Genomic DNA, 26,332 nt, shown 5'->3' with positions numbered 1-26,332 from the left:
CGTTTCCCCACAGAAGTCCTGATAAATCAGTAGCAGGCCGGGCACCCAGCCTTCTTTTGTGACTGCTTTCTGCTTACAACCTCCCTCCCTCCCACACACCCCCACCCCTCAGACCGCCCCTTCCATTGGGATGACGTCAGAGGCATTCACCCTCCCCTCCTCTTTATCATTTTTTTAGTTAAAACTTTTTGGGGAGGGGACACAAAGCCCACTGTGCCCTGAGGCGAAATAGCTCCGTGATTAGTGCTCCTTCGGAGCCGAGGCATTAGACACTGCTAATCCCAGCGGTGGCTAATTGACGCTTGTACAAATAATATATGAGATTTTTTTTCTCCTTTGCCTGGAGAGCATATCAAAGTTTTTTTTCCCACCTTTTCTTTTGCTCTTCTATAAGCGGACGGGTGCAAAAAAGCTTCTTTTGATTTCCATGTTGCAAAGGACTTGGCTTTTTTTTCCTGCTGAAAGGGACCGTCGTTGAATGTATTTCGTCTCCTCCAAATTTGCTTCTGTACTCAAGATACTTTCTTCAAACACACGGAGATTTTTTTCGTCTTTTTATTATTAAAAAAAAAACAAGGAACCAGGCGGCGTTGGGCTTTTTGGTGAAAAGTTGTGGAGCTGTTTTGGGGACGAAGGAGTGTGTTCCCTGGAGGACAGAGGTTGGTACTTTGAACTCTGCTTTCTGTGTGTGCGTGGTTGCTTGCAGCTGCTGTGCTGTTTTTTAGTGCGGTTAGTGTTGGCTCTCACTATGCTCTCGCGCTGTAACTTCGAAAAGCCATGTGTCTAAGGCGCTCTAATCGCCTGAATTTATCATCTCACCGACTGTAACCGATTTCAGCGAGGCTTACACTAGTTGGGGTTTATTTCAGTGGAGGTCTGCAGCTGTTTCTTGCGAGCGGCGCTTTTGGCGTGTCTTTTAAACAACCTGCAAAGGGGTTTTATTTCTTTTGGTGATGTGATTGATGCGCCTGCATTTCACGAATGCTAATGGACGAGGCCTGCATTCAAATGACTCCGGCGGGAAGGGCGAGGGAGCGAGCAGGCCGCGCCGGCCTCCCTGGACACACGTGGGGGCGCTGGGCCGGAACACGGCTCGGGGAGCAGGGGGGCATGTTTTTGGTGTCTCTCGGGTGGCATGTGAGCCACACGTTAGCTCTGATTGTGTATTTGAAGAAGCATGGGTAAACAGTGTGTGTGTGGGGGAGGGGGGGTTAAAGTGAGTAAATACAGGTGGGTGGTTTCTGATTGAGTGTGTAGGAGTGTGGGTAAGTGGTGTGTGTGTGTGTGTGTGTGTGTGTGTGTGTGTGGGTGGGTGTGGGTGTGGTGTGTGTGTGTGTGTGAAGTGAGTACATACGGGTGGGTGTTTTTTGATTGAGTGTGAAGGAGTGTGGGTTAATGGTGTGTGTGTGTGAAGTGAGTACATACGGGTGGGTGGTTTTTGAATGAGGGTGTGAGGGTGTATGGGTAAAGGGTGTGTGAGTGGGTCAAGCGAGTACATATAGGTGGGTGGTTTCTGGTTGAGTGTATGAGTGAACATGTGTGTGGGTGAATTGTGTGAATTCGGATGGGTGGTTTCTGATTAAGTGTGCGAGAGAGGCAAGTGTATGTAAAGTGTGTGAGTGGGTAAAGTGAGTACATGTAGGTGGGTGGTTTCTGATTGAGTGCATGAGTAAACATGTGGATGGTTTCTGATTAAGTGTGTGAGAGAGGCGAGTGTATGTAAAGTGTGTGAGTGGGTAAAGTGAGTACATGTAGGTGGGTGGTTTCTAATTAAGTGTATGAGTAAACATGTGAGTGGTTTCTGATTGAGTGTGTGAGAGAGGCGAGTATAGTTAAAGTGTGTGTGAGTGGGTAAAGTGAGTACACATAGGTCGGTGGTTTCTGACTGAGTGTATGAGTAAATGTGTGTGTGTGTGTGTGTGTGTGTGTGTGTGTGTGTGTGTGTGTGTGTGTGTGAAATAAGAGCATTCGGATAGGTGGTTTCTGAGTGTATGAGTAAACGTGTGTGTGTGTCTGAAGTAAGTGCATTCGGATGGGTGGTTTCTGATTGAGTGTGTGAAAAAAGACGAGTATAGTTAATGGGTATGTGAGTGGCCGATTGCCTGGGGTGTGTGACTAGGTGGTGTGAGGGTGAGTCTCTGGTCGGTCAGGCGGGGGTCTGACTAATTGAGATTGTATGGCTGAGTGCTTATTTTGTGGGGGCTCTTTGGGGGTGAAAGTACTTTAGTGGCTACATTGCTCTATCCAGGGCCCTTCATTCCTTTGCTAAGACAGGGCCCCAGAGTGTGCTGCCCACTATCGCTCAGCCCGTCACATTCCCCAGGGTGTCAGTGGTTTCCGGAAGCGGAGTGACCCGGGGAGACGCTAGGCAGGGGGCTTCTATGGAGGCGAGAGGGCTGGGGAGGCGTCGGTCATATGTAGCCGGCTTGGGCCCCAGCCCCACCAGCCTTTCAAAGTTACTGACAGCCACCAAATGCACCACCCCAAAGTGGAAGACACAGGCAGCCCCAGGAGGGTGTGGGGGAGCTGCAGTGTGTTTTGGGGGAGGTTCTGGGGGTATCTCGGCTGCTATTGAGGGAGCTGTCTGTGGAGTACCTGGAGTTGTTATGGGTGGGGGTCCCCCATGCGTCTTGTGGTTTGGGGGCGCCATGAGGAGCAGCTCGCGGGTGTTATTAGAGGGAGCTCTGGGGGCATGTTTATATCATTGGGGTCAGCGGGTGTCATGTAGGGGGGCCCTGAGGCGCATCTCCCGGGTGTTATTGGTCCGTCTCTGGGGGGTCATCATTTCAGGCTGGGTTGGGGGCTTCGAGTGCCCTCTCGCGAGTGTTATTCGAGGGAGTTCTGGGGGTCTCTGGATGCTCCCGGTGGTTTAGGCGGCATCTCCCGGTGATCCCGGAGGGGGCCGGCGGCTCCAGCCCTCTCCGGGGCCGGCATGACAGCGCTTGACGGTCCCGCGGCTCATTATCCGGCTCCCATTGAGAGGCCCTTTCAGTGGCGGCCAGGCTGGCTGGCAGGGTCGTTTGTCTCCTCATTGTACTGAGCTGCAGAATGCAACGCCTGTCAGGGCCCCCATTCACCCCCAGGATACTTTATTGATGAGCTCTGACTTTTAGCACTTTTCACATGTCACGAGAAGTCAAGTGTATCGTCCAACGGCTTCATTTTACCTTCTCCGCCTTCAAAGTCCGCTTCTGGCTGTCCGTCTGTCTGTCTGCACACTTGTTCGGTTCGCCTCCGAGCGCCCCGCCGGGCAGCCTTTGGGAAGCGGCGAATGGGACACCCTGGGCTCGGACTGGTGCTCCCTGTGTAACCCTGAGTGCATGCGCCGGGGGGAGGCTTTGGGGTGCACTGAGGTGTGCCCTAATAGTCGGACATTCAACAAATGACGCTGTGGTGTGTGGTCATCACAAGAGCCTCATTGACTAACTTTCCACGGGTCCTCCCTCGGCAGCCCTGGCTCTGCAGAGCAGCAACTATCAGGGAACAAAGCAGGCAGGCCAGGCGCCTACTTCAAATAAAACTCTGACACCCCTGGAGGGCCGAGGGCCGAGGGCTCCAGGTATCTGTGGCGGTACAATGTGGGGGCCAGCAGAGCAGTGCGGACCCGCCTACTGGAGTCAGAGGCAGGCTCCGTTTATCACAAAAAAACGAGATTCCTCGCGTCTGAAAAGGGAAAGTCGTCGTTTCTGGATCAGGAAAGCTGTGAAGAGGTAACGCAAGCTCTTGGTCAACAAACGGCACGTGGGGAAAGTTTGTGTGAGAGTTTTCAAGGACACTGCAGGGCCTCTGCACACTCAATACACAGAGTGGAGTGTGTATTTACTCTGCACTTTACAGCCCGGCTGCCCCCCCCCCTTCTCGCCCCCCACACCCCGCCTCTCCCCCCTCCATGGGCAGCGGAGGGGGTTACACGCCAAGCTTGGATGGCTCAGGGCGATTCACAGTTTACAAAGCGCCTGTCTTACACATATTTACGCCTTTTACATGTGAATGTTGTTTTGTTTATCTCTATTGTCAGGGCCGGTGAGGGGTAGGGGGGGAACTGTGGGGGGCTTGCTGTTTGAATGCAAATCCCGCCACCCCCACACAAACTCTTCCTACAGCAGCCAGCATGGCTGGGTAAGCAAAGCCCACATATTTGCAGTGGGGGATCTTTATTACCCGGGCGAGCCCATTTCTGGGGCAGTGTTACCATTGCATTTTTCTGACATAGAGCGGATAGCGTTTGCCACCTTGTGGGAAGCCGGTGCGTTTATATAAACAAAAGTCCACTCTCGGGTGGCCCGACCTCCGGGGTCCGTGGCAGCAGACACGGGGTCCAGCAGCTCCGGCGAGCACCGGAGCCACTCTCGGGCGGAGGCACCCATGGATGCGGGCGGAGGAGCAGGGCGGCCAATGGGCGCCCGCGAGGCGCCGGCGGCGCTCTGCATAAAGCAATATTCGGCGCGCGAGCCGGCGCAGAGCATTTGCATGCGCCGAGTGATTAGCGGGTCTGCAGCGCGAGCCCCGGGCCGCCCCCCTTCCCCGCTCCTCCGGGCCAGGCGCAGGGGGAGCGCGCGCGGCTGCGGACGGAGGCGGAGGTCAGGTGCGGCTAATGGGCCGGCGGAGGCGCGAGCACAGGCGCCCCGCCACTCATGCACTCCAGCCCCCGCCAATCAGCACAGGTGCGTGTGCGCGGCAGAGTCCCGGCCCCTCAGCGCGCACACACATTCACTCACTCACTCTCAGCGCACACGCGCGCGCTGCACACACACACACAGCCCCCTGACAGCACTCCTCACTGTCAATCTCTGTCTCCTTCCCAGGAACCCAGCCTCCGCTCCGCACCGGCACAGCCGCCTGCACCCACCGGCAGCAGGCACCACGCGTCCGTGCCCGCCGCGCCGCTGCCAGTGCAGCCCGGGACAGCATGCCTCGCACAGGTGAGTGCCTTTCCTGCCCACTCCGCACTGTGGGCTGAGGGTCTTAGGGTGGGAAGGGGGGCTCGGATCTGGGGTGCGCAGCTCCACCTGCCCCGGTCAGTGAAGACAGGTGACCACGGAGCGGGGGTGGCAGAGCAGGCTCCTGGGGTGCACGGGGAGAGGCTGCAGGCGGCGTTGCAGATTGGTCGAAGGCCTCGTTGAAGATGTCACACTCCCCCTTTTCACATTGGGTACCTTTTGTATGATGGCCTTGAGGTGTTGGGTTGTAGAGTGGAAGTGGTCTCTTGTAGAGGGTGACACGTGGGTACTTACCTGTGCCCACGAGACTACAGAGGCGTAAGGAATCCTGTTAGGCCACGAGGGTGGTCTGAGGGATGGTGGCCCATCGGGTGGAGGTGGGGGCTGTTGTGAAACTGAAGAACTGGCCGAACCTGGCACCCCACCTCTAGACATTCGCGTGTAAACAAACACTTGTGTGTCAAACTGCCTCACTGTGCACGTGGGAAAAACTGCCCACGTTCTCCTCTGAGGACATTTTGGGATCAATAGTTCCTCTCTATAAGTTGTCTTCCAAGAAAAGTCCTCAAGGCAGTTAGAAACAAGGTCCGAGCACTTTTATCACTTATTCTTCTAATACATTTCCGATAGTGTATTCACCATGAAAGTGCATTTGTTCACTGAAGTGAATGCTATTTTATGTCTGGGTCTGTATGCCTCAAGGCTTACAGATAACAGGTGGGTGAGCAGCTTTCCCCAATGAGCAGTAGCTTATATTATACCAACCAACTTTTACAAACACACACACAGGAAGGGGAAAGTTTACTTTCCTTAATGGCTTGTTTACTCTCTTTCCGTCCGTTGAAAACTCACAATTCTGGTTTAGAAAATGAGGCAAATTGACATGTATTTAAAATATAAGAATACGTGCAAAAATGTTTGTTTAGAATTGTATATTCTCGAGAAATGAAACGCTTTCATGAGACACTAAACAACCCGTTTACTCAGGGGTATTAATAGTCACATTTTAAAACAATTGTCATTGTCTTCGACCGTGACTGTAAAAATGAAGAAAGCAAAACTTCAGTCAATTAAAAAGATTATGCCAGAAATATAACAAGATTGGCTTCGATTCACCAAATCAATTAATGATTTAGCCTTGCCATTAACGTTTGAGCTTACACGAACTTTGTGCTGTTTGCGGCTAGACGAAAACTCGGAGAAGTGTTCACCGGCCGTAAACAAAATATAAAACAAGCATAACCCCGCAGGCTGTGTCTGGAACCATTGTACGAAGACATTCTGAGAATTTTCGTGGCTTCAACGGTGGTCCCTTGCGTGTTTCGTTGCACTTTCAGTTCCCCGCTAAAAGTTTTACTAGAAAAGTTTCACAACAGAAAGCAAAACTCCAGGCTTGAAAAACTAGCGTGATCCCGTTAAAGTAAAGGACAGCCTGCTATTCCAAATAAAATACGTGTAGGTGGAGGAGGGTTTGGCAAAGTTATGTGGCTGTATTCTAACTTTTCGTTTCTGGTGTGAGACAAAGCTAGAAGTGGTCTTGGCTCGACTGGACGGGTTCTCGGGGGGCCTGCATCCTCCCAGGACGTGGCTAGTATATTAAACCGCAGAGAGGCCTGGGCTGGAGTTTAGAGAGGCCGATTTGCCAAGCTCTGCTCTGTTGATATTCAGGTGGCTGTCAGAGCTGTAAATGTTTATCACTCGGGCTCGGCGCGCGGGGAAGAAAGCGCCGCCTGATGTTTATTTCGTCTTCAGACGGCTACAAACTGCTTACTCGAGTTGCACAAAGGCTGCTTGCTGCTGAATGAGCTAACCGCGAGGCCCGTCACCAGCGGAAAGCAAGAGAAAAATTAATATTCATTATAAGGCGCAAAGGAAACGGGAATGGGTATTCTCTTACTCCTCTCACCAAAAGAGGAGAGAAAATGAAGGCCGGGACGATACCATGACTTCACCGCCTCCTCTTCTTCTCTGCAACCCGCCTGAATAGGCCCCTTTCTTACAATTGTCTCTTCCCAATTGAGCGCCCCGCTGGGCTGTTGTATCTTTTTTACAACCCCTAACAACGCGCACCAGTAACACAATTACCCCCAGATATTTATAACGAGAAATTACTTTTCTATCTGCGAGAAATAGGGGGGGGGTGGGGGTGGGGGGAGGCCCAAGGCACTGTGGGCCCGGGCAGGGCCCTCTCTGTGGCCTGATGAGGGGCCCCCCGGTCCCGGGCGCTTTTTTGGGGGGGACGTGTTGCTGCTCGGGGGAGACGGGGTTGGTGCTCTCTGGGGTTTGGGCAGTGGAGGCAGAAAGGAGGCTATTGTTCGCTTTCTGTCGCCTTTGTGGGGCAGTTCTCACCCCCTCCTGTTTCTACTTTTTAGAGCACTGAGGCGAGGTAGCCAGCGTGTGTCATTGCACAGCGAGGAGCTAAAGACCCGGCAGCGGAGAGGGGGCCGACTCCGAGCACCGCGGACCGGCAGCCATGAGGGTGAGGAGGGAAGGAGGGGCGCCCTGAGATGTGCCGGCCGGGCGGCCTGCCTGCCTGCCCGCTCGGGGCCACGCGCGAGACAGCAAAGTCTGCCCAGAGAGTGGGCACCACTGCACTTACTGCACCGTCCCCTCCACTGAAGCATGCACACAGGCGCGCGCGAGCCCCCCCCCCCCCCCCACACACACATACATATAACCTACTCCCAGAAACAAGCCCAACCCGCTTAAAATCATTTAGTACCTCGAGAGTTTTCCACCACAGTCTTTTTATACATATAGTTATTTTGATATTTAAATCAATCTAAGTAACTTTTTTTTAACCCAGCCTCATTCCGCCCCATCGTAGCGTGCTATGCGAAGTTCAAAGACTTTACGCTGCATTTTTTTTTATTAGTCCCAGGGGGAAGGTATTTTTCTTTTAATATCATATTTTTTTTGTTTTGTCCTAGAGGGAAGACTTTAAATAGAGGCAAGCAGATGTGTCAGCCCTTTAATTGCATGACAAGACAGCCACCCCATATTTCAGGCAAGTGCAAAAAAGGGAAACGTCGCGGCGCTATTCTGTTGTTGCTGCTTCTCGTGCAATCAGGCCATGGGACTAGGGAAGGTGGGCGCGAGCCCCCGCCTGGGCCTGGGCCTGAACTGCACGTGCTGAGTGGTGCAAGCTCAACCGCCTTAAAAAATACAATTTTATTAATCCTAGATAAACAACTAGTAGCTACATGACTAACAATAATAATATTTTGAAAAATCAACTACTCACACTTGAGATGCACTTTTGAAGCTGACACTTGTCGTCAACATAACAATTTTTTTTTAATTTTTTCACTAATAGGACTACATAAGGGAGACACAGGGGATCGCGCTGGAGCAGTTCAACATGCAGAACAGTAAGTTGTCTATTTTATATTTCTTGATCAATTACCAAAATGTTAAAATGTAAAAAAAAAAAACAGTCATCCTTGGCTGACAGTATTTGTTTGATATTCTTGACAGAATGCATGCAGTATTTCGGGAAGGGCGTGTGTGTTTAAGGATTTTTCCAGTTGGCTTGTAGAACAGTCTAATATGGGCAGATATGTGTCTGTGCAAACAGAGTAAAAACACACGTAGCCGTGGAGTGACGTTTCGTCCGACATGTTGTTTAATTGAGGCACTTGGCGTGTTGTCTTCCGGGCATTTTGAGGTTAACACGTGGAGATGCGCAGAAGATTTGCAAGAGGGCGCTCCCTAACCTGAAGTCGTTGTAATTATGCCTGACTCAGTGGCCCAGCTATGTTCCCAGCACAGGTTGTCTTTGTTTAGGCGGTTATGTTTTTTTTTCCTTCAAAGAGTGTTGTGAGGTGAAAAGTTCACGGGCCCGGTATGGCGTGCGGCTTGCTCTGCAGAGGGCACATGTCTCTCAGGGCTGAGGCGGCGGCCTTTGTGGGTGGAGGGGCTCTGCGTGAATTGCTTTTGACAGTGCAGAGTTGTAAACAAATTTATATAAGCAGTTTAACAACAGAGTGGGAACTGCAGCGAAGGAGGGGTCGCCCCTAACTGGAATTCTACCATGCTGGAAAGCAGGCCTGTGTTTACAGGCCTGGATGTTTGCACTCCTCAAAGTTTACATGCCCGAAGGTTAACTTTCTGCAAATGTAATGTCACAAGTGTTTACTGACTACAATGTTTACAGGCCTCTAAGTTTGCCAGTGTTAAACTTTACTGATTTAAGTGTTTATCGGTCTGGAACACTGGTGTAAAAGTTTACAGGCCTCAAAGTTGTTGTGCCTACATGTTTTCTCTGCTACAAAATCCATGTTTACTGCCTCATATTTCGATGGTACGGTCTGGCAGGGGCAGCCCTGGCTCGGACCCGCGACAAGTATGAAGATGGGAAGTGCCAATGTAAGGAGGGGTCGGAGGGGGGGGGGGGGGGCACACCTGCCAACCAGTGGGAAAGCCCAGCGCGAGATTTTGTGGCACAACTGTGAATCTGCATTTGCCAGTTGTCATGTTTTAAACTTATGTGCATTTTGAACTCGAGAATCATCCACTGAAAGTGTGCCTGCCTTCTACAAATGCAGGTATTGTGTGTGTGGTAAAATAGTAACACAATGGCAACACACTGCGCCTCTCATCGGTCATGTAAAGCCTTAGCCTCCAAGAAACGGGTATTTTTGGAAAATGTATTTTCGAAAATAAACCTGACACGTGGACAATGCACTGCACTGCGCTGTCCCACATAAGGCCCTGGGCGCGCGCACCTCGCTCTCCTAAATGTGTGTGAGGTCACTTCATTTTCTGGCCGGTTCAGTGTGCCCATACCGCGGACACCCTGTGTATTGGTGGCTCCAGGGGCCCTGTAAAGGTCAGATAGAGCCTTTCCTGCCACCCTGCGCCGGGGGTTCCTCCGGGCCTCTCTTCGTGTGGGGTTTTAACTCTGTCTCCCCGCTGCCGGCACCCTCTGCTTGGCAGACTAAGCTCTGCGCGGGAAAAATAAGAATATCGCGTTGCAGAGGCAAAGCAAACACAATAACTGGCGAGGGATCCCCTTACAGGTGACGCTGCCGGGGGCTGCGAGCTTCGGGCGGGCCCTGCAGGTGTGCGAAGCCGCACGGTGCCCCTCTCTGCGTGCACACTTCCTGCACATGGGCCCGGAGCTCGCAGGGGCACAGGCAGAGGACTGACGGGGCATAGCTTGTAAAAGAATAAGTGGCAGGGGTAAAGTCTTGCTCTCACGTCCTCTGCAGTCACTATCCAATGTCGGGGTGAGAATAGCAATGTTGTGAAGTCTTGTTTCCACATTCACCACCAGACGCTTCTGTCCCTGTGTCTCACTCTTTCAGCTTCTCTTTCATTCTTGCTTTATTTGTTACTGCTTCTCGTCTTTTTCTCTTTCTTTCCTTCTTTTGTGTTTGTCTCTCTTATGATTTGGCTCAAACCTGATGGGGGGGGGGAAACAAGTGCTGGTACACAGAAATTATTTTTTGTGGGCCCACCGGCACAAATTAAGCACTAAACCTACAACACCAGTAGCAAGAGTTTGTAGACCTCGTAGTGCAGATGTGGGAGGAAGCTGGAGTCCGTTTTCTCTGTTTATACTCAGCGTGCCAACGGGCCCAGAGTGCATGACATCATACGCACAGCCGTAAAACGACAGCACCAAGGACCCACAAAACCAGGAAGACTAGAGTCTGGTCCTATCTCATGTGTGATACAAATTAATAAAAACAGAAGCAAAATGTTAGTTGACGTGATAGAAAGCAGGCATATGTCAGCACGTGCTCTTTCGGATTCTTCGTGGGGTATTTACGCACTTTTAAGTGTTCAAACGATTCCAAATGTGTTTGTGAGCACATCTAAATATATACACACACCCAGCGGGACAATGAAAATAAATGTTGCCGGTAACACGTCATTTAGAGCAGACACTAATATACATTTATTACTATAGTGCAAAGGTCAAGATCGAATGTATTACTGCAGTAAAGCAACACTGACAAGGAAGCGCCTTTTACTGTTTCATAGCTTGCATGTAATACTATCTATGGTAAACGACTCTCACAATAGTTCAACTCCTTGCAAATACCTTTTCTTATGGCATATGCACATTCAAAAATACCACGGAATAAACTATTTACACAGAAGCACAGATTACATTATGCTTTGCGGTGTTTGTTGAATGCCTTTTATTAAACCACTAAAACACACCATGACCTAAAACCATGTATACAGAAGCACGGCAGTACAGAGTATAATATGCACCCACGTAAATACCTTTAGTTAAAACATCTACAGGCATAAACCTATCATACAGAAGCTGAGAGTTTAATATGCATCTCGGTGTTGAACAAATAACTTTTGTTCAAACATAAAAAATCACCAGGGCATACACTATGTAAAACGAACTATAGAGACATAGTATGATATGCATCCTGGAGGTGGCTAAATGTCGTCGGTTGGCACGAAAAAAATGTGCACATGTAAAAAAAAATACAACGGCATAAACATTATGTACGGGTGCGTAAATTATAATCTGGTATTTACTATCAGTGTTGAGAGAGATGTCAGCTTCAGTCTCCCGCTCAGATATTCGCCTCTAGTGAATGATGCTCACTCCACACAGTCAACAATGGATATATACATATAATACAATATGTACGGAGCGCTCTTGCACATGCATATGCACACAGGCATGTGTGTAATTATATATATATATATATATATATATATATATATATATATATAGAGAGAGAGAGAGAGAGATAGAGATAGATATTTATAATTATACACATGGCTGTGTGCTTATACATGTGCAGGAGTGCTCAGTAAATATTGGTGTGCATATATACATGTATGTCAGTATGACTAAATATGTCCATAATTATATACACTGTAACATGCACAGAATGACAGCAGATACACAATTTATATAGATGATAGATAGATCTTTAATCAGGCTGACAGATGGATATTTCTGTGTATATATATATATATATATATATATATATATATATTCAATACTCCTTAATGTATGACGCCAACAGACGTTCCCTCTGCATTAAAAGAACAACCCGTATTAGATGTGTGTCAAGTTATTGCAGTCCCACGGTGTATTGGGCCATATATATATCAGTAGAAAAATGTATAAATATATCCGAGCTGGTCGCGGTCTAAACGAGTTGTTTTACTCCTACCAGATGCTGCCGAGCATCGCCACAAGTATTGCATGTACCGGTCTTCATGCCCGCGTGTTTTCGTGCATACAAAAGTGAATGTATGTTCTCGTAGTATCTGTCTGAACAGGAGACACAGCTACTGTTGTCAACCGCACACAAACACTTAGAGCCCGTAGAGAGCACGAGAGCAATAGTACACACAAACACACTTCGGTGGCTCCTCGTGGTTGTTGTATGTATGCACACTAGTGAAAACTTGCAGACCGGTCCTAGGTGAACTTGGCTCTTTCTCGAGTTTCTTATGAGTAGTGGCGCCCATGAAAGTGACGCTTGCAAGTAAGTTTGTGTTAAAGCAGAAATAAACGAATAAAGGCCGGGCCTCGTGCGAACGTGGTCCTTTCTCGCTTTCCTCGTATGTACGCTGGCATATGTAGTTACGCTGTGAAATCTCGTGTGTGGAAGAGAACAGGGTGTAGGCGCCGCGTGAACGTGGCCTATTTCCCGAGCGAGTGTGTGTGCGTGCTAAGGATCCGTATGCACACTGCTGCCTGACGCTCCTCCGTGTCCCACCCTGTCTGCGGAGCGCACAGGGTGGCGTCTAATCTCCTGATAGTATGTTTATGTCCATATGTAAATTCATACACACATGCCTTGGGTCCCTGTGCGCAGCATGCACCTGCTGCAGCCCCACCCCAATAGTTGCTGTATACATGTGAGTTCCTAAATAAGCATTGGGCAATCTCTGTCCAAAATGTACACGTCAGTTACGTGCTCATCCCTCGTGCGTGACCCTTGTGTACATGCACGTGAATTCTAGAATGGCACGGCGTGCTCAAGGTACATATGGCCCTATGTACAATAAGAATACGCGCATTACCGCACAAGTACCAGGTGACCCCTTGTGCAATGTATGCATGTGTATGCATGTGCGCTGGGGGTGGCCCACGTACGATGCGTGCTTGTGCATTCATGCACACGGCCCAGGTAATCCCATGTAGAAGGCGTGCGGCCAGGGCGGCCTCTCTGTATCACTTGCCCGAGTGGCCCATGTACTTGTATACATATACGTACATGGAGCGCGCACTATGCGCACACGTAGATTTCTGCACACGCCTGGGCGAACCATGTGTGCACCTGAATTCCTGCACAGGGCCCCTGCAAGCCTCTGCACACCTCCTGAGGGTGCAGCCCGGGTGGCTCCGGGGCCGCTGCCGGCTCTGCAGGCCTCGCGCTAATGACTCCTGCGTGTATATGGTGCAGGGCGTCCAAATTGACACCATATGTTCCCCTATTAGGGAGCAGCAACAGAGCACACGGCGCATAATCACCGCGCGGATCGAGCCGGCCCCTCTCCGGGGACCGCGGCCATGATTGAGGCTTAACCTCCTAAGTGAAACTTCCAGGCGGGGCCCGGCCTGTCGCTTTTATGTTGACAAATGTGCTTGTAAAGCGGGGCCTCGCCTCACTGCGCTCTATAGGTATGCGGGAGGTGATTGGTGGACAGGGAGAGAGTAGGAACCGTAAAGAGAGACACGAGGGGTAAAGGGGGAGCTCGAGGATTGGGGGGGAGGGGGTGAAGAGAGCACTATCATTGAGGCATGAAGGTAAATGGGCACCGAGAAGGGAAAAACAGGGCGCGATGGAAGGAGGGAGGGGGCGAGAGGCAGGTAGGGGGGGGGGGGGGGGGGGCAGAGAGGAAAGTGGAAGCAGAAAGACCCAGGTAGATGATCAGAGCAGGCGCCAGAACATACAAGGAAGGGAAAGAGAACAGGTGAGGGGATGAGGGGGGGGCGTTTACACGGGCAAACATAAAATTAGTGAGGGTAGTGTAAATGTGTGGAGGCAGGAGGAGAAAGGGGCGAGAGGGGGAGACAGGCCTTGGGTGGAGGGATGGATGCGGAAGCATGCACAGATAACTTAAAACCAAGTGAGTGTGGAGAGCGCAGCAGACTGGGACCCCACAGGAGGGAGAGAAGGTGGGAGAGTTAAAGAAAACGAGAGGGTGCGCAGGTGAGAAAGACAGGCTGGGGAGGAAACAGCAAGAGCGATCATGGGTTTAAGAGGAAGGGATGAAGAAAGGGTGAGGAGAGAGCTACAGACGCAGAGAGACAAATGACTAGAGAGCGAAAGCGAAAGCAAGAAAGGAGTGAGAGGTGGGCGAGAAACAGGGAGAGAGAAGGCAAGGCGTGGAGAAGAAGGACAAATGTGGAATGAAGGTGAGCCACCTGGTGAGGGTGAGGGGGAGAAAGAAACAGAGAAATGAGGGGAGGTCGGTATGGAGGGGGCGACGCGAGAGACAGCCCATTCTGAGAGGAGGAGAGGGGGGGGAATGTGGAGGAAGAGACCCAGGGAGAGGAGAAGAGAAAGAGAGAGAGAGAGAGAGGGGTCGAAAAAGTAGGAGAGAAGGAGGGCGAGAGAGAAGAGGCAGAGCCTGAGAGAGGAAGAAGCAGAAAGAGAGAGAGAGGGAGGGAGCGAGAGACGGAAACAAAAGCGAGAGAGAGCCGGGAGAGGCGCTGAGAGGGGAACATGATTCCATGCAGCACAGTTCTAGGTGCGCGGAGCGGCCCCTTTTCTAGCTCAGCGAGTTCATGGCTCATTAGCGGCAGCACAAACTTGCAGCGCGCGCGGCCGGGGCGCTGCCTCGGCGGACCGAGCGCGCGGCACGTCCCGAGCAGACATTATTATGCAGCCCTCCGCGGCTTGACGTTAAATTAGAAGGAGAAAAAAAAAGGCGCTGTCACTTCGCATCGCGTGCGCCAGCGCGCAGCCCTCGGATGTGTCCGCGCAGCGCCCGGGGCTACCCGAAAAGCCGCCCCTCGGAGGGCAGCGCGGGGCCCATCTCGCCTGAGTGATACCCCGATGCGGACAGAAAGGCTCGTTCCGAGCCGGCTCCCATTTGTCCTGACGATGCGCTTTGCGAGCGCGGAGCAGTGTCAGAAAGTGACATGCCTGCCACAAGTGCTCCGACTGATCGCCTCAATTAGCCTCCCATGCATGATCCGGGGCGACTTCCGCCCATTCCCAGAAATTAGCCTCAAAGTTGACGTGCAGCGAGCTTTATTTTAAAGACAAATGTCAGGCAGGCTCATCATATTTTCCCCCTCTTCTATATTTGGCGCTTATTTATTGCAAGAGAGCCCGGGCTCCCGGAGTCAATTTGTCAGCGGGCTCCGGCGAGGAGGCAGCAGAGCTCGGCAGCGGAGCGGCGCCAGGCACAGGTCGGCGGCGAGCGGGGGGGACGGGACTGGGGAGCAGTGGGGTGCCCGGGAGCCCCCTCGCGCAGGCACCTGCCTCGCCTCCCCTTTCATGCCTGGACTTTATCGATCCGGCAGCGCGCGCTTCCCCTCTCCAGCCGCGACCCCACCTCCAGCCCAGGGAGGAAATATACCCCATTCCTGCTTTCTGTAGTTGTCTTTTGGTAAAATACTGCTGGTGTTTTATGGATGATGCGCGCAGCAGATCTGCACCCGGACGGTGACTTTTATTTCGTGTATTTAATTTGGAAAAGGCTAATTTCGAGTTTGCATTGATTGACTGTATTGGCTTTTATTTTTTAGAAAGTGAGGGCATATTTAAATGTAATAGTTTGTTGTGTTTGCTCTGTATTGGGAAACTCGTTGTCTCCGCTCTCTGTTTTTTTTGTCTGATATATTTGTTTGTTAAGCTAGTTAAATGTCAATATAATTTAAAATCAGTTTGTATGTACATTTTGAAAGGCCGTAGCCCAGGATGACATGCTAACACTCTGCTGGAGCTGACTTTTTTAAAGTATGCGTTTTCAGTCAGACATGTTCAGTGTTTACTGCAGAGCTGTCGCACCTGGGTGTCTGCCGGTGTGTGGGGGTCTGGCTGTGGAGGTGATCACTGAGCGCGCCATGTCTGTTTCTCGCCCCCGCCTGCAGGTCATAGCGGAGTCAACCAGCTCGGGGGAGTGTTTGTGAACGGCAGGCCGCTGCCCGACACCACCCGCCAGAAGATCGTGGAGCTCGCCCACAGTGGAGCCCGGCCGTGCGACATCTCCCGCATCCTGCAGGTGAACAGGCGGGGCAGCCTCCCGGCCGCTCCCCGGAGCGCTCCCGCGGTGATGCACTTTAGCGCACGAACTCGCGAACCTCTGTCCAGCTCGCTTAGAGACGCATTTCATCTGCTTCATTTAAAAACATATTTCATCTGCTTGTAGCTGTGTGCTTGTGATGCTTGTAGTTTATTTAAAAAAACACTGTTTCAGTTATTTAAACTTATTCTATGAAATTATATACATTATATTTGCATTAATTGTCATGGCCAGTCTAGTAGAAATGGCAGTTTCGCCTACACTTTATGCACACTTAAGTCCAGCTGTTTTCTTAGCCGATTTTATTTGTTGGGAAACATTGACAACTTAAACAATTTGGCATATTTTAGAGCTGTTTTCCACATGTAGTATTTTAGCATTTTTTATGGCAAAACAAATATATGTCTAGTTTTGCATAATCACTGTACAGCTGCAGGTATAATGCTAGGATAATATTGCCAGAGTAGTGTCCTGTAATGTGAATAAAGCCTCACACATATTTATATATCTATACATAGCTGTAGGGCCACAAATGTAAATTTAAGAAAACTTTTAAGTAAGTTCTCATACCATTTAAGGTATATTTTTGTATTATAGACCCATGCAGATGCAAAAGTCCAAGTGCTGGACAGTCAAAACGTAAGCCTGTCCTTGTTTATGCATACTTAAAACATATTACCATTGTCTTGAAATTATTAATAATGTGATTTTCTGTCCGTTCCCCTGCTCAGGTGTCCAATGGGTGTGTGAGTAAGATTCTGGGCAGGTATTACGAGACGGGCTCCATCCGGCCGCGCGCCATCGGAGGCAGCAAGCCCAGGGTGGCGACCCCCGAGGTGGTGAGCAAGATCGCGCAGTACAAGCGGGAGTGCCCGTCCATCTTCGCCTGGGAGATCCGCGACCGGCTGCTCTCCGAGGGGGTCTGCACCAACGACAACATCCCCAGCGTGAGTCCACTGCGGGGGTGCGCGGGGAGCGGACACGGGCGGGGATCCAGGCGCAGAGGTCTGTGGTCTGGGCAGCCAAACCGGCCTCTAGGTTCATGCTCATTTAGGTAGAATTATGAACAATAGTGCGCGGCCCATGGCGGGGCTTCTGAAGTAGAGAGAGCCTCAACTTACTGATTTCATAAGGCGACGGAGCTTGTTTTTCTGTGTGTAGCATTTTATGAGGTATATATATATATATATATATATATATATATATATATATATATATATATATATATATATATAAATATATATATATTTATTATATATATATATATATATATATATACACGCGCGTACTAGTATGTTACTTACTGCCATTGTTGACTGTGGGGAAGTGCCATATCTCATGTCTCAGAAAACGCAAAGCCTTGAATGAGCCATGATTCGTGCCCTCTCATTATATTCGTACTGCCTAGCATAGTACACTCTGTGCATCTGTGTATATGGTTCAATCTCGTGCATTTAATAATGGCTTTTAACCAATACCACAATGCTAGAGCTAACTGTGAGCACCCTGTAAAAATCACATCAAGAAGTTGGCTGTGTTGCACATATATATATATATATATATATATATATATATATATATATATATATATATATATATATATATATATATATATATATATATATATATTTATTTATTTACAAAGACTTATATATACACATATGTGTGTATATACACATATGTATTGACAGAATTTTAACATATATTACTTTACTACTACAATGCAAACGCCAATTCCACTTTATAATGACAACATGAAATGAACATGAGAAACGCATTATTTACGGGTTTTTTATTACTATTTTTAATATCAATTTAACTCATTGCATCCTCATTTTTATTATATGCCTTTAAAAATGCAGACAAAAATCTAGCATAACATTCACCATTTATATTGACGTGCACAGTGTAATATGCTATTTATAAAGATTTTCGAGAGAGAAGAGCATTATGGCAAATAATGCTTCCCTCATCTAACGTCCCCTCATTCAAAATGCACTTATATACATATATATATATATATAACGTCTGCTGAGTTTCACTGGTAGCATGCAATCTGCGCGGTAGTAACTGTCTTATTCACATATCAATTTGGCTGTTGTGTGTGTGTGTGTATATATATATATATATATTATATATATATATATATATATATATATATATATATATATGTATATATGTGTATGTATATATATATATATATATATATTATATATAGTGTCTGAATGCCTAACGTGGCACATTTCTTGCATTTCTTTATTTTGGAATACGTTTGTGTGTGCATTAACTAGCAGACAGATATACATCATGAAGACAATAGTTTGTTCTTTATATTTTCTGAGGGAATACTCTTCTCGAACCCCATAGGTTGGCATGTTTTAACTGGCTATAGTCACCCAGTGAAAGGGCATGGTTGTGGAATGTGGACACCCGTTCACGGTTGCATTGTATACATCCGGCTCAGCCTGGGTGGTGGGCGCTACCCCTGGCTTGGCGGTGCCCGACGCATGTCTCAGTCGTGTGACCTGCACTTGCATGTTTTGAATGTGTGACCCCCTGGGGGCAGCCTTGCCCCAGGCCTCCCTATCCGTCATTTGTGGCTGCTCTGTGCCCGCCGAGCCCGCGCCTGGCCTCTAACCTGGCCTCTCTTGCAGGTGTCATCGATAAACCGAGTGCTTCGCAACCTGGCTAGCGAAAAGCAACAAATGGGCGCAGACGGAATGTACGACAAGCTGCGGATGCTGAACGGACAGACGGGCACCTGGGGCACCCGGCCGGGCTGGTACCCGGGGACATCGGTGCCGGGGCAGCCCACGCCAGGTAAGCACCCCCCCCCTTCCCCGGGCAATAGTAGGAGGGCGTTAGACTCAGAGACCCACGGGGACAGGGGTCACTGGCATTACACCGACGCAGGATGAACAATCAGCACAAAGACAATCACAACAATAATACGGAGAGATGCATTAATACGAGGGATGATAACAAGGAGTGATAATCACAAGGATAACAACACGCGGGGTCAGACTCGGATACACTGTGAGGGGCCAGGCTGAAAGAACAGTGAGCCCAGGGCGAGAAATAACAAAGGAATCCCAAACAGCAATTATAATACCGGTAGCAGCTCACTACTAATATTGATAATGGCAGGCCTGATAATCACCAGGATAACAACACCACACGTGGCCAGACTCAGATACACACTGTGAGGGGTCGGCTGGCATAACACTGAGCACAGGGTGAGCAATGACCACAAAGCAATCACAACAGCAATAATAAGGCCAATAGCAGCACAATACTAGCATTGACAATAACAGTAGTGATAACCACCACCAGGATAACAGTGCCACACGGGCGCCAGAGTCGGGGACACTGGGGGACAGGCTGCACTGTGAGGGGTCAGTCTGGTGTCACAGGGAGCCCAGCGTAGCAACAATAATACTGAGAGCAGTAAAAGTAACAGTAGTGATAATCACCAGGATAACAACAACACATTGGTCCAGACTCGGCCACAGACTGTGAGGGTCCGGGCTAACATAACACGGAACACAGGGGGAACAACAACCACAAATCATTCACAACTACTATCAAAATAATACTAAGAGCAGCATTACTAACAGTAATGACAATCACCAGGATAACAACAACACACGTGGCCCGACACTGTGAGGGTCCGGGCTGACATAACACCGAGCACAGGGGGGACAATAACAACAAAAATAACTCCGATAGCAGCAATACCAGTAGCAATAATCACGAGGATACTAACAACAAGCAGTAAGAAGAAGCAGGAGAATATCAACATTAATATTAGTGTCATCACAAACTATAAACATAAGGTGAGAATAACTGCAGGGGCAGTGACGCGGCCGTGGTAGTAACGCTGAAATGAGTGACAGATGAGGGAGGGTTTACACTCGGGAACGATACTTTGTAAGAATAAAGATGGGAACCGCGAGGATAATCATTCTATTGCTAATGACGGTCGGAAAAAGAGTGGCCAAAAGACATACTGATGAAAAGGTGTTAATATCATGAATGCGAGCCCTCAGGTGTGCTACTGTAACACTGATTGTCCCTCATCCAACCGCCCAAACACCAGTCGTAGTAGCGCTTTCACTGATTGCAACACACGTTTGCTGTGTATAAATAGGTCATGTTGAGATAATAGAGTTTCTCAGACCAGCTGCAGAAAACACCAGTGTTGCAGCCATGTTTGTCGCCTGTTGATGTTATTTCCACCCGTGGCAACAGGCAGTGTCCTTTCTCCACAGCGCGGGACCTTAAGGTCACCTCCTAAATGCCCCTAGTTATCATAGTCAGCTCCGAAGCTGCTATCAGCATGGCTGCGGGGCACACTCTCGGCGCTGCTCAGACGCTGCAGACTCTATGTGTGATTGTTATTCCCTCCTTGTCAGCAGGGAGCACACACAGGCCACGACCGGCTGAACCGAAGCTCGGGTTAGGGGCGGGTTCCTTTCCCAGCACACATAAAACATAGCAGCGCCGATAGACCGAACGGTCAGTGCACCTGCTGTAACACAAGACTGCACACACCCAGCACTGCCTGACACACAAGCACACGTGCCTAGAGCAGCATTTTGACAGCCCCTGGGCATACCAGCACGGATGGTCTAAAGGCCTCGGTGCATGGGCATTCACAATGGCAGCCCTGGCTTGTAAGAGCCCAGCTACAAGTATGCATCTGGCCATGAAATTGCATTTATATAGTGCTTATTACCCCTGACGAGGTGCTATGATAATATGTTGAAATATGCTTGCATGTCATAGAACTGTGTTTTTGTAGAACCTGTTTAATATGATGCACAAGATGTCTACACACACACACACACACACACACACATATACATATACATATACATATATGTGTGTGTGTGTGTGTGTGTGTGTGTGTGTGTCTATATACACACACAGCGAATAATATTTGGAGTCTGCCTTCTTTAAATCCGAGGTGCTGGCGGGGGTGATCCGGGGTGGCGATGTCGTGTCCTGGTTTCAACAGAGGAGCGCGCAGTGCGGGAGCGCGGGCTGCGCATTAAGATGCGCGCAGGGACACCTTCGCGGAGGGGTGTGTGACAGGTTAGGAAACTGACAGATTGCTGGGTAAACACCATTGTATCATGAGCCTGTTCACTACAAGTGGGGAATTATCCGCCTGCGAGGCGAGTCACAGGAAGGCACGTCGCGCTTGTGATGTATTGAAGCCTCGCGCATTGGCAGATTCGTCTTCTGACACTCGCCTTTTCGTGGAATTGGCGGATTTCATGGTTTCTAGATCCAGACGGCCCCAGGCGTCGCTTATCCGCAGCCCAATATTAGTAGGACGAAGGAAATGTGGAATGTATGCTTTAAATGCAGTGAAATATAGCGTTTCTAATGTCCCCTTGTAGTGATATAACAGGGTGGCAGGACAGGATGCGTGGATAGCGGGTCTCTGCCTATCAAAGCACATTTTATGGCCTGGATATAGCATTTGTTGAAAGGTTACATGAGGTTTGCAATAAAATGCGACAACACAAACCAGTACAGACTCTGGGCAGGAAATCTATGAGCTCGCTGTAGAAGAATGGAATAAACATGAAAATAGAGAGAATGGTTACTGGTTGAAATATATTCGAGCTTGGGCTCAATGTATGTTCGCAATATCGCAGGTTTTAGATCATCAGACTTCCACTTAGCAACGGTCAGTTTTTTTAAAGTGGTACTCAGCTAAAAAAAAAAAATCTTTGTCATGTCCCCTCCCCCCTCCAGAGGAAAAATCCGTAACAGTATGCCGAATATCTGGTACAAAGCATGTTTCTGTCACACGCAAGAATTTGTTATGGGAACAGTCCCGTCGCTGTGTAATTGCTCATTAGAGAACGCTTTGTCGCTCATTAGGGCGCCGTGAATAAGCGTCTCGTTGAACGAGACATCTGTAGAAGGTTCCGCCGGACAGTCCCGGACACGAGATGGCACCGCTCGCCAATTAGACATGTGCTTTGTTTAAAGAGAGGGGAACAATGTAAGAAGGACTTCGGCGAACGGGGAAAAAACGTGCTTCTTGCAAGATATTTCTCTGTTTGTTATTGGTCCGTGTAATGAAGCTCCCCTGCCCCCCTCTCCTCGGTTAGTGGGGCAGCTCTGGGGGGCGTCTCTTCCCGACTCTCACACACTCTCCTGGGGTGCCTGTGTGCAGAGCTCGGAGGGGTGCAGGCCTCAGGAGTCCGCCCCTCAACGGAGACTAAACTAGCTTCAAACTTACATGATAGCTGTTCTGTAATAGTGTAGACAGCAGAAAAGGAGGCTTATTTATTTATAATACAAAAGGAGGGTCCATATCTTTAATTGAAAATTAAATTATGAATTAAATTGTGTAATAAACAGACATCTCGTTTATTTCATACAGAGGGGTTTAGGGTTGACTGTTTTTCGCATTCGCGATGTTTTGCAGTTGAGGGGTCAGAGATGCAGGCGTTTGTCCAGGATCACAGACTGGACAACTGGGGAGGTGGGGATTGCAGTTTCACCAAAGTGTATCCCCCCCCCCCCCCAAGCCTCTCGGCGTAGGGCTGTCCGTGAGCAGGATGCCCACCTTGTCCATAGGACAGCGGGTGCTCAGGAGTTCTGGTACTGTACACACGAACTTTCGTGATTTTGGGGGAGGGTACCTGACGACAGGTGTCTTTCCAAGAAACTTGTCTGCATTTTCCGGGTGAAAGATCGCTGCGCTGAATAGTCCAGGCAAAGTATGGTGTCTGGTGTGTATGCGTTGAAGAAGTTATTGGACTCTGTATTAAAAAACATAATATAAAACGAATCCGAAGAGCATTTTATGGACGATGCTTTCGAAGTGACGATTCCCTATTCGTTTGATAGCTGGCCTGTGTATTCGTTAAATATTTCTTCCGCTGTTGTAAACTATAAACGTGCTTTGCTGATTTCGGAACATATTACCGACACACCCCTGGCACACACAGCCACATGAACAGACCCTTCTGTCTCCCAGCACCTGAAGTCCTGAGGGTCGTTTTCCAGGCCACCTCGTATCTGCAACATGATGCGGATACCCCATGGTCCTCGTCATCACACGAGGCATCCGCATCACAGTAACACATTACTAGCTCGAGTAACCCCATCGCCCTCTGATGTCTGCAGCACAGTCATAACACCAGATGGCGTGTCCGCACCTTAGTATGACGTCATCAGCTGGGGTATTCTATCTCAGTGTGACGTCATGTCACTGTATCCGGAACAAGCTTTCCCATTACCACCAGCCGAGATATCCGCGTCACAGTATGACATCATCAGTTATGTATCCTATCACAGTATGAGATCATGAGCAGGTGTATCCCATCACTGCTGGGGTATTCATAGCAGAGTATGACATCACAAGCGGCTGCCCTCACCCGCTGGTGCATCCCGCACACAGTGGAACATTTGTAGCCGTGATATCCGCGCGACACTGGCCAGCCATAATATCCGCACCGTTCTATGACGTCTGCAGTAGCCCATGACATCTCCCATTGGGTGTCCCCATGCAATACTTTGATTTATCCACTGGGATATAACTTTTAGCACTCCGTGGTGTCATCAGCTCAAGTGTCTACAGGACTCTGATGCCATCAGCAGGAGGCGCTGCAGCACAGGATCATGACATCATGGATTGTTTATCCGAACCACAGCTCCTTCACACGGTGGCGGCGGTGACCGAGCCCAGCTACGACCTCAGTAGCTGGTGTGTCCAAACTAGGCAATGACATTAGGGCTCAGGTTAGCCACGTCATATGACGTCACCAGTGCGTGTCTGCTTGTGATACTGAGGCCTCGACAACAGGGCCAGCCCCACTCCCTCGGGATAGCAGGCGGAGCCCACACCGCGCGCTGGGACACCAGCAGCTAGTGTCGCCAGCAGCTGCTTGAGCCACACCCCTGACATCACCAGTTGGAGCAACCATGCGTACTATGACATCAGCACCTGGCGGTAGCGCGCCGCTAAGAGGTAAACAATAACACGCTGCGGGTTCAGACTCACTTCCAGACAGAGTGTCTCCGTGGTCTGTCCACGGGCCCGTCCAGACGTCTGCTTCTGGCACAAGGACCCGGACACACCTCCTCAAGTGGGGCATCCCAGGCAAACCTTGACACCTCTAAACACACTCAGGGGGCAGGCAAACGTCCTTCATATCGGGTGCTCCCCTTCAGAGGACCAGCCCCTTGTTTAGGCCTCAGTTTGCAGCACATGCGGTCAGAGAAGAGACCCTTCTGCCCACAGCACCGAGACGTGGATAATGTTCGATCCGCGTGTGAAGACGTGCACTGGTCGAGGTATTCGTTTCTGTAAAGGGAGCGTTGCCTGAGTTTGTTCCTTGCTTCTGGTGTCTCGTGAAGGGGCACCGGGGCATGCTGTGACCAGCGAGGCCCGCAGTGGCTCCAGACAGGCCTCTGAACCCAGAACACCGCGAGCACTGCAGAGCCCCAGAGCTAACACCGCAACAGCCACCACCAACCCTAGAAGCCACACTGGGGCGCTGGGGGCAAGATGGCGGCACTTCCTGGGTTACATTGCAAGATGAGAGCCCTGGGGGCTTGGGTTTCCAGCGGAATGTTCGCTCTGGCTCTTTGTTCCTCACTCCCATCCCCGAGCAGGCCCCGGTCTTAAGAGTCCATTACCGCAGAAGCATAAGGCGAGGTTAGGTCCCGGAGGGGGGCAAATATGGTGCCCATCTGAGGAGCGCCACACAATAATGGGCGCATGGGGCCTGTCAGGACAAAGAGACATCTCTATCCGGGAGACATTCTCTGGCGATTTAGGGCGGTTTAAGAAGCACAGAGGCTTACACCCCCACCTCTTTATATGGCTAAAGCTTCTAGCTTCTATGGGATTTAGACACTTTCCCTTTCAGCAGATGCTACAATGTTTTCATCCCAGCCCTGTCTCTGAAAGGTGCCGCGGTGGCTTGGCTATATTTTGTGCTTGTTTTCCGCCTCACCGGTTCGGACAGCCCCGAATGGCTGGATTCCCCAGCGCCCTTCTCCCGGACACAAATCCCTCGGCCGGCGTCAGATGGGCGCCTGCGGATAAAGGGGAGCACATTCAGGGCGCTTTACGAGGATTAGGACTGGAAGGTGGGACGAGCCATTGAGCAGAACCCCTCCCACGGCTTCTGTGGAGGCCTGGAAGGGAGATGTCTTAATTGCCTGCCGTCATATCTGAAACTCTATCTCCAACTTTTGAGAGGCGGAGGGGGCTTTCAGGGCCCATGTTTTAGTTTATTCGATCTGCAAACGGCGAATGTTAAAAAAAAGTATGCAACCGAGCAGCCGTCACAACTGACGCAAAAGTGGTTTGTGGTTAGTAGTCCTGTTGCTGAGGATATGCGAAACGGGCATGCCAGTACAATACTTGCGCATCTTTGCTTCATTGCGCAGAAGAATACGCGCAAAATAACTCGCGTTTAACTCTAACCATTTCTTTAGATATGTGTTTGCAGCAATGATTGCATCACAAGATTCGCAAATATTAGACACCAGGCTCCGAGAAAGGGGTGGGGGTGGTCGAGGGCGCGCAATCTATATATTCTACGCTTTCAGGATTGTGAGGCGTTTAACATGGGTGCCTAGAGGTGATTGCTTCAGTAATGGGCGCTTAAAAAAAACAAAATCAAAGGAAACATCTACTTCAACAGGGTCCAAAGTGTAATACAAAAAGCACATACCACTTTAAAAAAGTAAATAATTAGCGCTTTTTAAATATGGGCATGACAATGAGCAAATGCATTTATTGTTTCGAATGAACAGCATGAAATGTCAATGGCCACAACAGAAAGCTATTGGCATTTTTTCCTTATAGATATGTATAGTGTATATATGAAGGGCGTGGCCTGGTGCCTAAAGTTGGGCGGAGAACCGAACACCTGAACTCTAAGCCTGGCATGTGCAGTTCAGCATAAACTCGTGTGATTCTGGATACAAAATGTCTCTTTGTGCTTATAATTGTAACTTTGTAGCAGTAGTTTGGATCTGCCAAAAATAATACTTATATGTAAAAACAACCTTCACAAAGCACTGCCTAAAAGGACACCGAGTGGATGTCAATCTACCGCCACCAATCCGCCCACTCTGCCCCAACATTGTAGCTTCTACTTCCGGGGCGCAGCTCAGGGGGCTCGAGCGCTCCTGGTACCCTCAAAATGTCC

The 26,332-nt window shown here is 49.6% G+C and overlaps 1 protein-coding gene and 1 long non-coding RNA gene across 5 annotated transcripts in view; both read left to right on the top strand.

Annotated features, from left to right (window-relative positions):
• The first annotated feature begins 469 nt into the window (after window positions 1-469).
• LOC144824724 (uncharacterized) lies at window positions 470-7,418 on the top strand. Its single transcript, XR_013609079.1, has 3 exons — window positions 470-659; window positions 4,806-4,922; window positions 7,313-7,418. It is a non-coding gene; the product is annotated as an uncharacterized LOC144824724 (long non-coding RNA).
• Window positions 7,419-8,260: 842 nt separating this feature from the next.
• The window catches only part of PAX6 (paired box 6), a 35,931-nt gene continuing 17,859 nt past the window's right edge, over window positions 8,261-26,332 (top strand). For 2 of the 4 annotated variants that reach the window (XM_078683741.1, XM_078683739.1), the window contains exons 1-5: window positions 8,261-8,311; window positions 15,985-16,115; window positions 16,734-16,775; window positions 16,868-17,083; window positions 18,791-18,956. In XM_078683741.1, coding sequence (XP_078539867.1) covers window positions 8,302-8,311; window positions 15,985-16,115; window positions 16,734-16,775; window positions 16,868-17,083; window positions 18,791-18,956 — 565 coding nt within the window. In that variant the 5' untranslated portion in view covers window positions 8,261-8,301. The remainder of the gene's footprint in view (window positions 8,312-15,984; window positions 16,116-16,733; window positions 16,776-16,867; window positions 17,084-18,790; window positions 18,957-26,332) is intronic. The other 2 variants (XM_078683742.1, XM_078683740.1) reach the window with 1 other exon arrangement.

This window comes from Lissotriton helveticus, chromosome 3_1 (assembly GCF_964261635.1).
Source record: "Lissotriton helveticus chromosome 3_1, aLisHel1.1, whole genome shotgun sequence".
Lineage (NCBI taxonomy): Eukaryota > Metazoa > Chordata > Amphibia > Caudata > Salamandridae > Lissotriton > Lissotriton helveticus.
The sequence above is the reverse complement of the archived record's forward strand: the minus strand, read 5'-3'. Positions and strand labels throughout refer to the sequence as shown.